The sequence below is a fragment of the Ochotona princeps genome, chromosome 4, assembly GCF_030435755.1.
Source record: "Ochotona princeps isolate mOchPri1 chromosome 4, mOchPri1.hap1, whole genome shotgun sequence".
Taxonomy (NCBI): domain Eukaryota; kingdom Metazoa; phylum Chordata; class Mammalia; order Lagomorpha; family Ochotonidae; genus Ochotona; species Ochotona princeps.
In genome coordinates, this window is record NC_080835.1 from 109479840 (window position 1) to 109494323 (window position 14484).

Sequence of the window (14484 nt, forward strand, 5' to 3'; positions counted from 1 at the left end):
ATGCATATCTCCCTAAACGTATTTCCCTAGTACACAGCAAGGGATAAGCCACTGATCAAAAAGAGATCTTGAATCATTTCTCCTACCCACTGGCTTAACAAGGCAAGCAACCTTCCCTCTGTCTTCCACCAAACGGAAGTGACACAACGACACTCACTCTAGTGACTCTCAGAGGTAAAATGGACTCACCATATGTTCCTCCACTTTATTCTTACTGTTAATCACTTTCTCTTCTGCACCAATCAGTGCCCCATCCTTCTCTCCCACTCCAGAGCCTGTGGAGAAAAAGTTCAGCTCAGTGTCCAAGAATGGCTGACATGCCACCTTCACAGAAGGAGCAAACTCCCCCCCAGCTCCAGGTGTCCCCAGGTGGAGGATGCACTGCGCCTCTCGAAGGATGAATGACAAGCACTGTCAGACAATGATGGGGAGAATGGAGGAGGCAGTGCTTACCTGCCTCTAGCCGGGAAGAATGGAATGCGAGCCCTTAGCGACAATGTTTATTGCAGGCTACACAGCAGAGGAGCCCACGGGCATTCCAGCACGAAAAACATGTCTGCCTCTTGCCCGTGTCAGGACTGAGCACCTGCAACCCCACACCTGTTCCACCAGCAGCATCTGGTTCCTCCTGCGTCGAAGAACCCTCCACAGCAGTAATTGGCACATCTGCCTCAAGCCTGATAGTTTATCTCACAGGCAATTCTCTGCATCAAATTTCCTTCCCCATTTCAATCACTTCATGTTGTCCTGAGACATAGCTCCTATGCGAGCTGCCCGCCTTCTGTCTCTCCTGGTAGGCTGCAGCCCCCTCAGTGCCTGGTCACACAGTAAACAGTTATGAAAGAATGCACAGGCAGACGTGTTCATGAGCAGGGACAACGCTAACACCACGGTGAAGGGCACCTTTCTCTGAGCAAAGCAAGAACAGCAAGTCTCCGCTCGCCAAGGTCAGATGTGACTTGAGCCAATGTCACCGGTGCGTGGCACTCAAATGATGGGATCCAAATACGCACAATGACTGGGCCCAACAGAGATGGGGAAAGCAGAACTATGAGGAACAGCTGTCTGTATTTTTAGCTTTGATGCATGGGATTCCTGTACCATAGTTTTTTTTTTTTATTAATAGAAAAAAGACGGTTTTATATACAAGTCTATAATCTCCATCCTCTGTTTAGAGACCAAGCCGATCCCATGCTGGGTAATTACATATGAGTGAAAGACCAACGCTGGTACACACCAAGCCCAGCTGCCCCTGGGCTTATCAGGCACACATTGGCACTGGGTTTTTCCACAGCCAAGAACTCCAGCTCCGTGTAGGTTTGTTCTTAACATGGAATAATTAGTAACAGGTACTACAGTTGCTAAACATCAAACTAGTTAATGCATAAATTTACTCTAATGTAGCCAAAAAAGGATGCAATTTCTTTCCAAGTCTTCACTGAAAATGCCAATGAAACAGCAATATTGTACTCCCACTATGTGTACACAGGAAACTGGAGGGCCTGCCTCAATGAGAAGCCCAATCCATCCTAATTTTGAACTTCCTCCTTTCTCTTTCAAAAAATTTTAAAGGTCACAGAGGCAGGATTTTACCTGAAAATTAACATAGCACCAAACTAACTAATTTAAAGACCTATGACCCCTTCAGACTGTTCTGCTTTTTTTTTTTTAGTTGTATAATCTACATATATTTAACACTGAGCAAAATCACTCTGGGTTTACAGAGTGTGTAATGCTGCAGCGAGCATTTGGCCTGACTGCAAGGTTCAGGGCCAGCTCCAACTCCTGTTTCCAGCTATTTGCCAGCATGGACACTGAGATGCAAGGAAGTGATGACCCAAGAAACCGGGTTCCTGTCACCCACATGGGGGACCCCAGACTGTATTCTGACTCCTGACTCTGGCTCAACCAGACATCTGGTGAGAAAACCAGCAGACAGGTACCCTCCATGTCAAATAAATAAATAAACAATCATAAAAAAGTAAACAAGCATGTGTCTTCAAGAATACGAGTTAATGGCTAAACTATCCCAACTTAGAACAACTTGTGTACGAAGGCAAAAATGCAGCCCAACTCTGCTCTTTATCTGTACCATCTAGACATGCTGAGAGGAATGTGAGCACAGTCAACTCTAAGGAGACACCTAAGTAAAACAAAATAAACCACTGACACAGAAGTGATTTTGCAGGACATTCAAATCACAGATTTGTACTCTGGCAACAAGCTGTGGCAGAATAATACAGAAAACCAAATTCTTAGCCAGGATACAGTGACTGGTCCATCCACCATTAGTCTGGTAAATCCACAGGGTGAGTTATAAAATACAGTCAGAACACAAAGTAACTGAACTGAAGACCACTCTAGAGGCTGGACTGCACAAGTTCCTGAGGCATTCTTCAGCCAATACCACAGAAATCGCTGGGGACACAGAACTGGGCTCTAACCCTTGTTCCTCTACTTAAACTCATGACCTAGACTAAGCCAGGTGCTCTCAGAGGCTTCTTTGATTATGTAATCTACAAAATAGAGCTGCAGATCTGAGCCCACAGGGTGAGGGGAGATGATGCAGGCAGAGCATTCGGCCTCCTGCCTTCACCAGTGGCACCTGAGTCTGGTAACCTGGAGACTCTCTGCACGCACTGCTCTCATCCACCTTCTAGTGTTCTGGGGAACATTACAACTCAGGGGACAAGAGACAACTGGCACAGACAGAGGGCAAAGGGAGCCAAATGGAAAGGGAGAAGCTGTTAAGTAGGAACACCACAAGAAAAGGAAGAGGCTAAAGACTGACTCCACTTGACTGTAAATTAGACATATCTCTATCTATGCCAGCAATGTAAACTCGAGTTGTTGCAGGTGGATATACTTCAGAAACCTGCCCAGCTTACAGCAGTGTGTGACAGCGTCTATTTTAGTAACTGTGCATTCTCTGGGCATCTCCGAAGGAAAGTTTAGGATAGCCACAGACTGAGCAATGGCACTGCAACTGGACTGATTGCTGGGCAGTCAAGTCAGCATGTCGGCAACAAGGAGGGAGGGCGACTCTGGCTCTACTCACAGCCACGGCTAAAGAGATGAGGCGGACAAAATCAGGTGAGGCATGAAACAAAAAATGAAACTTCCAACACACTGGGGAAGTGAAAAGCAATGAAGGTCTTACAGGGAACATCTGTGACAAACCAACCTTTCTTCACTGGGTGGTACAACTCCGGCTGAGGGTCTAGCAGAAAGAAAAACAATAAAGAAAACAAAACAGTACAAAAGGAGATTAAGAAAGAAAATGGCTTCTTAAAATCCCTATCTATATTATGTGAATACTTTTTTGTCCTTAAAAAAGACATGCCTGAAATATCCCACAAACAAGCCAACAGTAAGATCCACAGCCAATCACTGGAAGGCATCTTTGGTAAGAAATGAAAAAGGAGTACATCTGTCTCAGACCTTTCCAGGGAAAATTTTGGAAGATGTCCAGTGTTTTTAGTTTAGCCCACAAAACCATTTCTCTTAGAAAACCGCAGAAACTTGTAGTCCATATGGACTGTGGCTCGCTGTAAAGGGCATAAGGCCCTCCTAGAGATGAGCTCTGTTTGAGATGCCCTGATCTCAAACGCACATGGAACTGTCCAAGCCTGGCCATCCTGCAGTCTCCTGGAAGCTTGGAACTGGGAAGGGCAAGTAGTTAGGTGTCAGCCACTTTCTCTGTTCTTCTTACTGGAGAGTCAAGTGCTCCGAGAAAGCACGTCTACAAGACAGAAATTCTGTGGGCTTTGTGGGCTTAGAGGGTATGCACTGTGCTCCCCCTGCTCCCCGCCCGCCCCCTCTTCCAAAGCTAGCACCTTCCTCAGGTCTGTTCCAGGGCTACATGCAATCAGAGGTAGGCGATGAGTCCTATACTGACTGCAGGACTGCACCACCTGAGTTCAAACCTACAAGCAACATGGCCCAGGGAAGTAACTTCACCTCTCTAAACCTCAGGATCCCCAAATACAGATGCTTCAAGTGCCTACCTAAAAGGGTTATCTGAGCATCTGTGAGCTCATCCATGTACAAGGCTTAGCTAGAGCTGGCTATGACAAGGTCTCTGGAGGTGAGCTACTCTGACCACTGCCGCCATTAGCAGCTCCCGCAGCTCAGGAGATCTGATTACCACACAGGTCTCAGCAGTCTGTTTATTTCTGGTGCAGACTCACAGCTTTTGGAAATAAGTTCAGATGCCGAGAAGCAGCAAGGGAACAGAAGGCAGTCCTGACCGAGACTCAGAGGACACACAGCCTCTCACGCCACTGTGTCAGAGATGTGACCCTGAGCCAGTCATGTCACCTGTTCCGTGTTCCCACTACCTACTTCCCAAGCCCATTAGAGCAAGGGGTATACCACGAGGGTACTATTCACACTGCAAAGTGACCAGCATGCAAAGGGCACCGCACAACTGAAGAACACAGTGGGCTTGAGGCAACTGTCTACAAAGAGGGACAAGCAATCCTAACTTCCTGGTGACACCAACTACCTCCTAGCAGCTGCTGGATAGCTTACACAGCTGGTGTCTGATGAACCCCAGCTCCCTTCCCTCAGCTCGCACCCGGACACACTCCCCTCAACTCGAGCAGGTTTCACAAGAGCGACTTGCACGTTTTCATTTCGTCTTCTCCCATCGCCCAGACAAGAACAAGACGGCCAGTCATACACACCTTCGTTCTCAGGCAAGGCTGGAAAGGGATGGAAAGGGTAGAACGGTGGCACCTCCTCGCTCTCCTCTGAGCTCACCCGGACGTCCACGGGGTTCTCTGAGATGGAGGCAGTGAACTGGTCCATGTGTGCACGCTGTTCCTGAAGCAGCTCATCTGGCAAAGACAGCAGGGGATTGCCATGGCAGCTTTCAGAAGGATGCGCATGCTTCAAAAAGGGTTAATACTCATCATCTGGAGGTATGAGCTTTGGTGAGAGGGTGACCCGAAGCCACCAAACTCTCTGACTCCCTGATCTTCACAGGTATTCCACACCTCAAAGGCCTCTTTCAATGCTAGTTATTTTTCCTATATACATTTAAGGAGCACAATGTAATGTCATGATATCAGCATCTATTGTGAAATGATTATCAAGGTCATGCAAATGAACACACCCCATTACTTTCCATGCTTTTCCCTATTGATTGGAACACCTAAAATCCAGCCCTAGCAAGCTGTCAGATATCCAAATTCAACAGCACCAACTGTTCCCCCTGCTGTAGATCCTGCCTCCAGAGTACTCCTCCAACAAAACTGCAACTCCATGTCCTGTCTCCCTGATCCCACCCTGGCTCCACCAGGGTCCTGTGCCTACTGCCTGACCTCTGTGTCAGTCTCCAGTCAGACCACCCTAGACCTCCGTTTCGTGCCCAAAAACAGTGAGTGTTGTTTCTGCATACAGAAAAGGAACTGTCAGGATATGCTGGTACCACCACCTTCACCACCACCTCAGCTGCTCCCAATGCAACCCTGAATGCACCCTGGATACATGCCCCTTCAAGCCCCCTAGAACGTGCCTTAGCAGACATGGCTCCCAGCTCCATTGTAATCCTTGCTGTGCACACCCGTCATCACTCTCCTGGATTGTTTAAATTGCTTTCTGTCTGGTTACAATGTTAGCCAATTCACACAGATGCCAAGTGAACTTTTTCAAAAAAAATTTTCAGTTTATGTTCTTTTTAAAAGAATATTCTTGCAGCAAGTAAAAGCTTCTACCTGCAGTGACAGCACTCCATACGGGCACCAGTTCAAATCCCGGCTGCTTCACTTCCAACCCAGCTCCCTGCTAATGCTCCTGGGAGAGCAACAGAGGGTGGTCCAAGTGCTTGGGCCCCTGCACCTACATCAGAGACCTGGAAGAAGCTCCTGGATTTAAATCAGCTCAGCTCTGGGCATTGCAATAATCTGGTACGAGTGGTGAACTGTGGATGGAAGGCCCATTTCTCCCTCTCTCTGTAATACTGCCTTTCAAATATACGAGATCTTTTAGAAAAAGTTCTAGACCTAATCACTCCCCAACTTACAGCCCTTTAGCAGCCTTGCGTTGCTCCAGAATGAACTTCAAGCTCCTCAATTTCATGGTCCCTTCACCATATCCTCACCACATCAACCAGCTCAAATGTCACTTGCTTCCACTCTAGGTCTTCTGAACAGCAGTTTCCGCCCAGCTAGGTGTGTGCTTCCCTGGCTGTGTAAGTGGCTCCCACTTAGCATTCAGAACCAGGTTGTCACCTCCCAGGGGCAGACCCCTCTCTGAATGTACCAGGAACTGCAGCAGGTCCTGTGTGCAGGTACATCATTTTACTCTGATTCTGTGATGCACAGCAGACATGATAGTATTCACAGAATAAATTAGAAAGATCAAGACTGGGAGAGGGAGAGGAGGTAAGAATTTGTGTAAACAGGATGTTTTGAAATACACCAGCAATTGGAGGGATGGGGTGGTAACAGGAAACTTCCCCACCCCTTGCAATTTCACACTCTAGATTTTCCCCTGGCTAATAGAGTGAATGAAGGTCAATGAAACTCAAGGCTCTGTGGCTCCTGGCCAGTACACCTGTCCTTCCTTTTTCTTGCCCTTGTCAAGCTCCTGGTGTGCTATGCCCAACTTCACCAGTCTGGCCTCCAATTCTGCCTGGTCATCACCCCCGGCCTATACTAGAAGTCCCACCTGACCCAGTCAGTACCCACCAATTTCCTCTTGAATTTCTTGGGCCACGTAAGGGACTTTGTAGAGAAGAGAGAGGCTCTGGTTCCTCCTTTCTTCAATAACATGGAGATGGGTCATCACCTGGAAGCAGAGTTAGGGCACAGAGGTCCTGTCACTAGAAACGGCCAGGCCAGAGGAATTTGCAGCCACAAACATACACACACTTTTGGAAAGACCACTGTATAGCATTCAGCAAGGCAGCTGCCTGGAGGAAATGTCTCATTTCCCAAGTCATACTCACTGACTAACTAAGTGTACGGGCATGTCCTAACTGAACTTAAGAGTATAACATGAGGATTCGCTGACGGTTAGAATTCAGGTCCACTAGCCTGTTACAGGACATTTACTATAAAGAACTAGAAAGAACTCTAATTTGCACAAAGCTGGACAATAAAAGAAGGCTTTACTCAGTGGAGGAGTTAATTTTTGCCACTTGTGAGATTAAAGGGGTAAGAAGACAAGTCTCTGGCTAAGAGGTAGACTTGGGGTGAAAGGGGACCGCAGTGAAGCAAGTGCTTAAAATCAGACTAGATTCAAGAACAGGACTAATTTATTCCTGCTGGCAAACTGGTCTCTGGAAAGCTTGGCATACGAAAATACCCGATCTGAGGGGGTGTTTGAGGATACCTGTCACTGTTCATATCAAGGTTACCTTTTCAACATGAAAGCTCCAAGGCTGCTCACCACTACCACAACCAAGAAAGCCAGTGAAAGACGGCTCTTTATTTTTAGAGACTTTCAGAGTAGCATCAAAAGATCTGGGTTAATACCACATTTATGACATAGCGAGGCAACAGGGTGCTGCTCATACACACACACACAGTAAAGTTGCAGTTACTGAGTGTTTCCTAAAGAGGGTGCTCTAAGCCAGTGGATTAATTATGTGAGCCTGAAGCCATTTAACATGAAGGATCAAAATGGAAAAAAAAAAAGTTAAATGGAAAGATGCTTTTATTACAGATTGATGTCTTTCTGACCTTTAAAAGCCAGGATGAAAGCAATTTAATTTTATATTTGCCATTCTGTCAATCAAGCAAATTGATGGGAAAATGCAAGAATGAGGGCCTTGGAGGAAAAAAAAAAAAAAAAAAAAAAACCACACAAATGGAACTGCAATGCACCACTCACAGTCCCAGCACGTGTTGACACTGTTATACTTCCCCGGATGAATTAAAGGGCCATTTGAGGAAGGATGGTTCGTGTAGCCACAGGGGGACAAGAACCACAGGATACAATATTAGCAATTAGGATAGTGAACATCCAAGCTATCCCAAGTCATCCTGAGGGGTAAAAGCACCTTATTACTGGTATCCAGGCAACCGCACATGGCACAAATTAAAGGCTGAAAACGCTCAGGATTTTCTCATGTTTAAATAACAGAACAGAGAACAGGCAAAAGGCTACTGTACTTCAGCAGCCAAGCTTTGGCAGAGCTGGGCTTCCCTTCCGGTCCCAGCACACACACGGCATGCTGGGAAGAAGGGCGGCCAATGGTGTTGCCAGTGGACACTGCCACAGGGGCCCCTTGCAGTCAGCACAGCACTCTCGCCTTGAAAAATCAGATGAGTATCTGTGATTTTTACATCACAAAGCCCTCTAGGAAAACAAGTAGGCCGAGTTTAAAAGGAAGCCAACAACCTGGTAGGCATGCTAATTTTCTATGAGCAGAATAAAGTAAAACTCAAAATATGGACAACTCTAAAATGAGAAAGAAAAACTCCAGAGATGATTGTGAAGTCAAGCTGGACTCAACATGGGAAAAAACCTCCACAAATACAGGCAATGTACCCAAACAAAAATCATAAGGCATCAAACTAGGAGGCCAATTTTTAAGATCATATACATTTACCTATAAAAGGATTTCAAATAGTAATTCTGACCATTCCTTAATTAAAAATAAACTGACATAAAAACCAATTTAGAATTAGATTTCTTCAATATAATCGATCATTTTAGTAAACTTAAGGACATAATTACTTAATATAAAAAAGCACGGAGGGGCCAGCACTGTGGTGTAGGCTAAGCTATAGCATGCGACTCCTTTGGCATCCCATATTGGCGTGCTGGTTTGAGTACCTGCTGTTCCCTAATGCAGCTCCCTGCTATTGCACGTGGACCCCTGCACCCAGGTGGGAGACCCAGAGTTCCTGGCTCAGCTCCAGCTCTCGTGACCACTCTGGAAGTAGAGGATGGAAGATCTACCTTTCCCTCTGATGCACTGCCTTTCAAATAAATAATTAAATCTTTAAAAATAAGTATGGAAGGGTCCAGTGTGAAGACTCAACTGGCTAATCCTCCCCTTACAAGCACCGGGACCCCATATGGATGCCAGTTTGTGTCCTGGCTGCTCCACTTCCCATCCAGCTCCCTGCTTGTGGCCTAAGAAAGCAGTAGAGAATGGCCCAAAGCCTTGGGACCCTGCACCTGCATGGGACAGCCAGAAGAAGCTCTTGGCTCCTGGCTTCAGATCGGCTCAGCTCTGGTCATTGCAGCCACTTGGGGAGTGCACCAAAGGATGAATTTTTGTCTTTTCTTTTTTCTACGAATTTGCCTTTCCAATAAAAATAAATAAACCTAAAAAAAAAAGTAAATATGGAAAAGATATTTGTAAAGTAAGCACCTCTGCGATAATCAATTCATATACCAAACACGTTTGCAAATCAAACCTCATCTTCTAAGGATCATTAGCCATTCTGCTCCACTGCAGCCATGGTAGTAACTCTCTGTGAACACACTGTGTAGGATACCTGTGATTTCATCTGGGCAGCCTTTTCTGGGTCAACAGCCAACACATGCTGGTAATGACGGATGGTGTGTAGCCGATCTTTGTTCTCAGCACGGACATATCGCCGCAAGGCGTGGAGAATGCGATATGGCTGCAGGACAAACAGACGTCTTAGTATCCAGAGACTAGAAAACTGAAAACAGGCAGGAAAAGCAAAGCTGCAGTAGGTCACAGTGCGGGCATCTGGCAGGAGTTCAGGCCCTGCTTGGCATTCTGGCATCCTGTACTGTATGGCTGGATTTATGCTCCCCATTTCCAGCTTTCTGGAAGGCAGCAGCAGATGTCACTGCCAGCCCCATCAGGACCAGGACTAAATGCCTGCATCCGGGGAATGAACCAGCACATGGGAACGTGTGTCTGGCTTTCTTTGCCTTTCAAATAAATTCTTTAAAAAAGAAAAAGAAAAGAAAGAAATAATCTAAAGCTTAAACACAAAAATGAAGGACGGAGCCTTAAACTTTTTTTAGATTATCAAGTAATGAGAAACTAGTTTTCCAACTAAAGTAACGACATCTATGTTCCAAAGTTACACTGTCTGCTTGATGCTCCCTGGCCCATAGCCCGCTGATCAGTCCTGCTTCCCGGCTCAGGGCTCTGACATCGCGCTCCAAGCCAGGCAGTCCCTACATCACCCGGAGAAGACACTGGATACAGTCCTCTTTCCAATGTCTCCCAGTGGCAGGTTGCAGCTCAGGCACAGAAAAGCTTGCAAACACTCACACAAAGGATTCAATATAAATTACTTCAATGCTTTTATTTATAATCTTACTTCAGAATGTAACTGGTTCAAAAGCCTCCACTCATAGAATGCACAGATCATTCTTTGAATGGCTACCACTGAAAAGCCAATAATTGGATGATTACTAAACAATACACTGCGATTATGTTTTTCTAGCATGAAAGACTTTCATATCACAAATGGTCTAGGAAGGCAGAAAGCAATATGCTGCTAGGCTCAGAGAGGTGGCTATTACAAATAATGCCTTCCCTGGTCCTCTTCCCTTAACTTCAGCTTTGCCAGAACCTGTCATAGAAATGGAGTTTTTACCAACCCGAAGGTCACACACTGTTCCACATGTATACTGCTTTAGGACCGGGCACACTGGGCCATGCGTGGACTCACCCGTGGGGGGTCGGACTGCAGGGCAGCCAGGTAATTCTCCAGAGCCATCCGCCGCCGATCGTTCAGCATGGCTTCCACTCGCGCCAGGTGCGTTTCTACCAGCTGCTGCTTCTCACTCGCTGCTTCCTTCTCTAAAGCTTTAACCATGGCTTGGAAGTGCTAGGTGAGGCAGGGAGAGCAATGTAACTACTTGTGGCACCAGGAGGAATTCCAAGAAGCAACCCTAGCCCCGAAGCTTTTCCTTGGTCCAGCGTCTGTAAGTCAGCAACCAACTCAGAGAAGCGCCACGAGGCCACAATCACACCGCACACTCCTTCCCATCGGGACAACTGCTTCCTAACCTACAGCAAGCAAGCTCAGCTGCGGTGGCAGAAAGACTCCTTAGTAGTTCTGTAACTGAAAGTATGCAGCAATCCCAAAGCCTGGCTTCTCCACCTGGGCTACAAGAAAAAGAACACTGCCCATTTCCCACATGGCAAGCGGCTGAGTTTAGGAGCCACGTTTTGAACCTCACCAGGAATATGGTGGGCGATGCTGAATCACTAATTTCAAAGTCACGAAGGACAAGTTGTCTGTGAAGTGCCTGGCCAGCTTCACAGCAAGGGTTTAATCAGGCTGCTGAACTAAGTTTCTCTGCTTCAGCTGCACTAGTTTATATAGGCAATAAAACCCAATTTTCTTTGAGTAAAAAAACCCACAACCTTCCATTTACAAGTGTCAACATCCTAAGAAAGACTGCAGTTGTGATTTAAAAGGGAGAACCAAATGCATTTTTCATATTATCATCCCTCTCCTTAACAACACTGTCCTCTAGGGAGATGCTGGTCACCATTATGGTAACAAGGGGGCATTCTGACACACTGAGAAACAAACTTGCATCAGAGATCTCTGTTTTCTGTTTTTTGGACTTGTTAGCCTACAAAGATGAAATGATTCAATCCTGTTGTAAAGTAAATCACAGGTTAAGAATGAGGACAAGAGATGACTTCAGTCAGGTGAGCAGAATTCACAGACGGCAGCTGAGCTAAGGTCTTTCCAGGTCAATGGAGTGTGTGAGTAACCTGGTTTCTATCTTCCACAGGTGAGTGACACCAGAGATGAGAAAGACACACAGGCCAGTGACAGTCCCATTGTTACCAAGGCCCTCACTTCCTGGAGCCGGGCTCTGGCCCTGAGCTGACTGAGCTGCCCCTCGAGCAGGCTCTTACCTGAATGAGAGTCTGCCTCTCTGCTTTGGGAAGGTTCTTGGCTTGAAGCTCCGCCTCCTCCCATTCTTTCTTCACCTAGAACAAAGGTCAGAAACCATTAGGGAACCATCTCAAGCTATTCCCCCATTTTCAAACAGCACTGCCAGGCACTGAATCTAACCCCAGAAGCTGCGCAAAGGAAAAATCGTTGTATAGCCTCAATGAACTGCTCAAGGTTGATACTGTCTCAGAAGGTTCTAGGCCTCACCTAACCTCTCAACTCCATGGTCTTCCTGCGTGCTCGTTTCAAAGTCTCTGTGCCTTAGTCTCCTTCCCAAAAAGAAAAGAGAAGAGAAGAGCTGACCCTGCGGCAGCGTAGCGTAAGGTACAGTCACTGCCTATGCTCCCGGCATTCAGATATGAGCTGCTCCTTACTAACTGCCTGGGAAAAACAAGGGAAGATGGTTCAAGTGTGTGGGACCCTGCTATCCACATGAAAGACCCAGATGAGGACCCAGCTTTGGCCTGCTCAGAGCCGGATCCCTGTGGCCAGACGGGGAGTGAAGTAGTGTATTGAAAATCTCTAAACTCCATTCTTCTGTCCTTCTGGAAATTTTTTAATATAAACATTTAGAAGACTGATATGGACAAAATAACAAGCATCTCCCAAAGGATGCTGGTGGCAGCTAGGGCCTCAGCACTAGAAATTTTCCTTCAAACCCAAATCTAGGAGGCAGACACACTGTAATGCACAGCCAGGCTACTCTTTACGGAAAGAAAATTCCCACAGGCAACAGTATCTGGCTACAATGGATTAGTAGATGTTTCCTCTAATATATTTTCAGTGTTAACTTTTTATGGCAAATGATATTTTATTAGTCTATTTGTGGCAATGATGTGAAGTTTACTTCTTTAAAATCAGAAAAAAGAAAAACTGGGGACAAGATGATGGCAAAGAAGAGTAACCAGGGTGTAACCAAGTGCCCCAAGCTCTTGAGAGCCACTGCAGTCCCACAAAACATGGGGAGGGCATGACGCTTCAGGGAGATGGTGTCACTTCTTCAGCTGTGAAAGCCATGCTGCCCAATGCCAGGTACCATAAAGACAAGGGACATGCCAAGGCTTACCCTGTCCATGCGATTGCGGTGCCGAATTTCCAGCTGCTCCTTAGCCTTCTGGAAGCGAGCATGCTCGTTATCATCTGCAGAGGTCTCGAAATACACATCCACATCATTGGTTGGCAGAGGAGTTGGGGGAACTGAAACAGAATTGCACAGGGAGACGTCTTTGAGGGCTGGGCACACTGTGAAAGCTATACTGTGCTACAGGAAGAAAACCACGCTTGGGATCTGCAGATGAGTTCAGTTTATCTTGCAGGACTATGAAAGTGCTGCTGTCTGCCAAGACTTCACTTGCTTAGATTACAGTGGCCATCTTCCTGACCTAATATCCATCAGTCAAGCCATCATGCTAACATAATGATTTACTGACAACTCTGGCATCATCAGCATCTGAAAGCCATTCCACTTAGGCAGAAAAAGCTATGGCCCGTTTTATATCTTCTCTTTGGTGTTTAAAACCTAACAACTTAAAAAATAGCTAACTTATAGCTTAGTACAGACACCAGAGCCAAAGTCAGGCAATGCAGAAGTATTTCCAAGCACTCTAATAAAACTCTATTCCGGTCCTCCTTTCCAGTTTATCTTGAGATCTGCTTTACTATGGAAACAGGTTTAACTAAATGTCCTTTGTATACGGCTGACTGGTGAAAGTCAAAATACCTTTGGCTGTGTCTCTGAGTTTTAGCCCCAGTATCAGCAAACAGGGCCAACTAACTCTGCTGAAGGGAGGGAACCTTTCATACACTTCCCCAGTTGTCCCCCACAGCACAAGGCCATCAGAAGATGACCCTGCCCTGCAGATCTAGAGCACAGAGCTCAGCATCGCAAGGGAAAGCGCCAAGGTGAGTGGCTTACCCCATCAGCCTCTTAAGATAGCCAGAGAAACAGTCATGACTCCCTGGAGAGGAAGAACGTGTAACTTGCTTACTGCATCAGAACACACTTTTGGAAGCTAAATGCAACGTAAATCTAAAAATTCAGCCAATTTTAAATTCAGAAATAAACTTAATTCCAAGATTGCAGAATATTCATAATTAAAACAGCTGTGTAACTGACAACTGAAGCTGCAAATTTTCTAGTCACAGGTTTTCTGCCAGAAGCATCTTTTCTTTGGCCCTGGTATTTAATTAACCTCTGAACTTCAGGAAGGGAGAACCCCAGGCCCTGAAGTCCACCTGCCTCAGTGGACACCACTGGGGACACAAGCTGCAGGTGTGAACTCGCAGACAGAGCTGCTGCGGGCCATCGCCTGGCCATCCAAACACATCAGAACACACACTGTATCTATCCTCCTGGTAACAAAGTGCATGTGTGTGGGTTGTGGGGAGGAGAACATACTTCTTCAGGCTGGTTTGGAAGACAGGAGGGCACAGGCCAGACCACACACTTCTGTCAGCTGCAAACGACAGGCCCACAAAGCCAGCACTGGCTAGCTGCTGACCTCAAAGAGGGAAATCAGTGTGACCACCAGAACGAACGCCTGATGCTTCCAGATCCCTAGAGTCCTGCAGCCAGGGAGCCCCACAGCTCAGGAACACACTGCTTCTCCAGGGG

The 14484-nt window shown here is 46.4% G+C and overlaps 1 protein-coding gene across 4 annotated transcripts in view; it reads right to left on the reverse strand.

The window, feature by feature from the left end:
- The window catches only part of APLP2 (amyloid beta precursor like protein 2), an 89402-nt gene that overhangs the window by 3209 nt on the left and 71709 nt on the right, over positions 1-14484 (reverse strand). For 2 of the 4 annotated variants that reach the window (XM_004593280.4, XM_004593279.4), the window contains 8 exons: positions 12937-13067; positions 11831-11905; positions 10623-10781; positions 9462-9590; positions 6696-6795; positions 4689-4841; positions 3185-3220; positions 190-275 (listed from right to left, as the gene is read on the reverse strand). In XM_004593280.4, coding sequence (XP_004593337.2) covers positions 190-275; positions 3185-3220; positions 4689-4841; positions 6696-6795; positions 9462-9590; positions 10623-10781; positions 11831-11905; positions 12937-13067 — 869 coding nt within the window. The remainder of the gene's footprint in view (positions 1-189; positions 276-3184; positions 3221-4688; positions 4842-6695; positions 6796-9461; positions 9591-10622; positions 10782-11830; positions 11906-12936; positions 13068-14484) is intronic. The other 2 variants (XM_036494642.2, XM_036494640.2) reach the window with 1 other exon arrangement.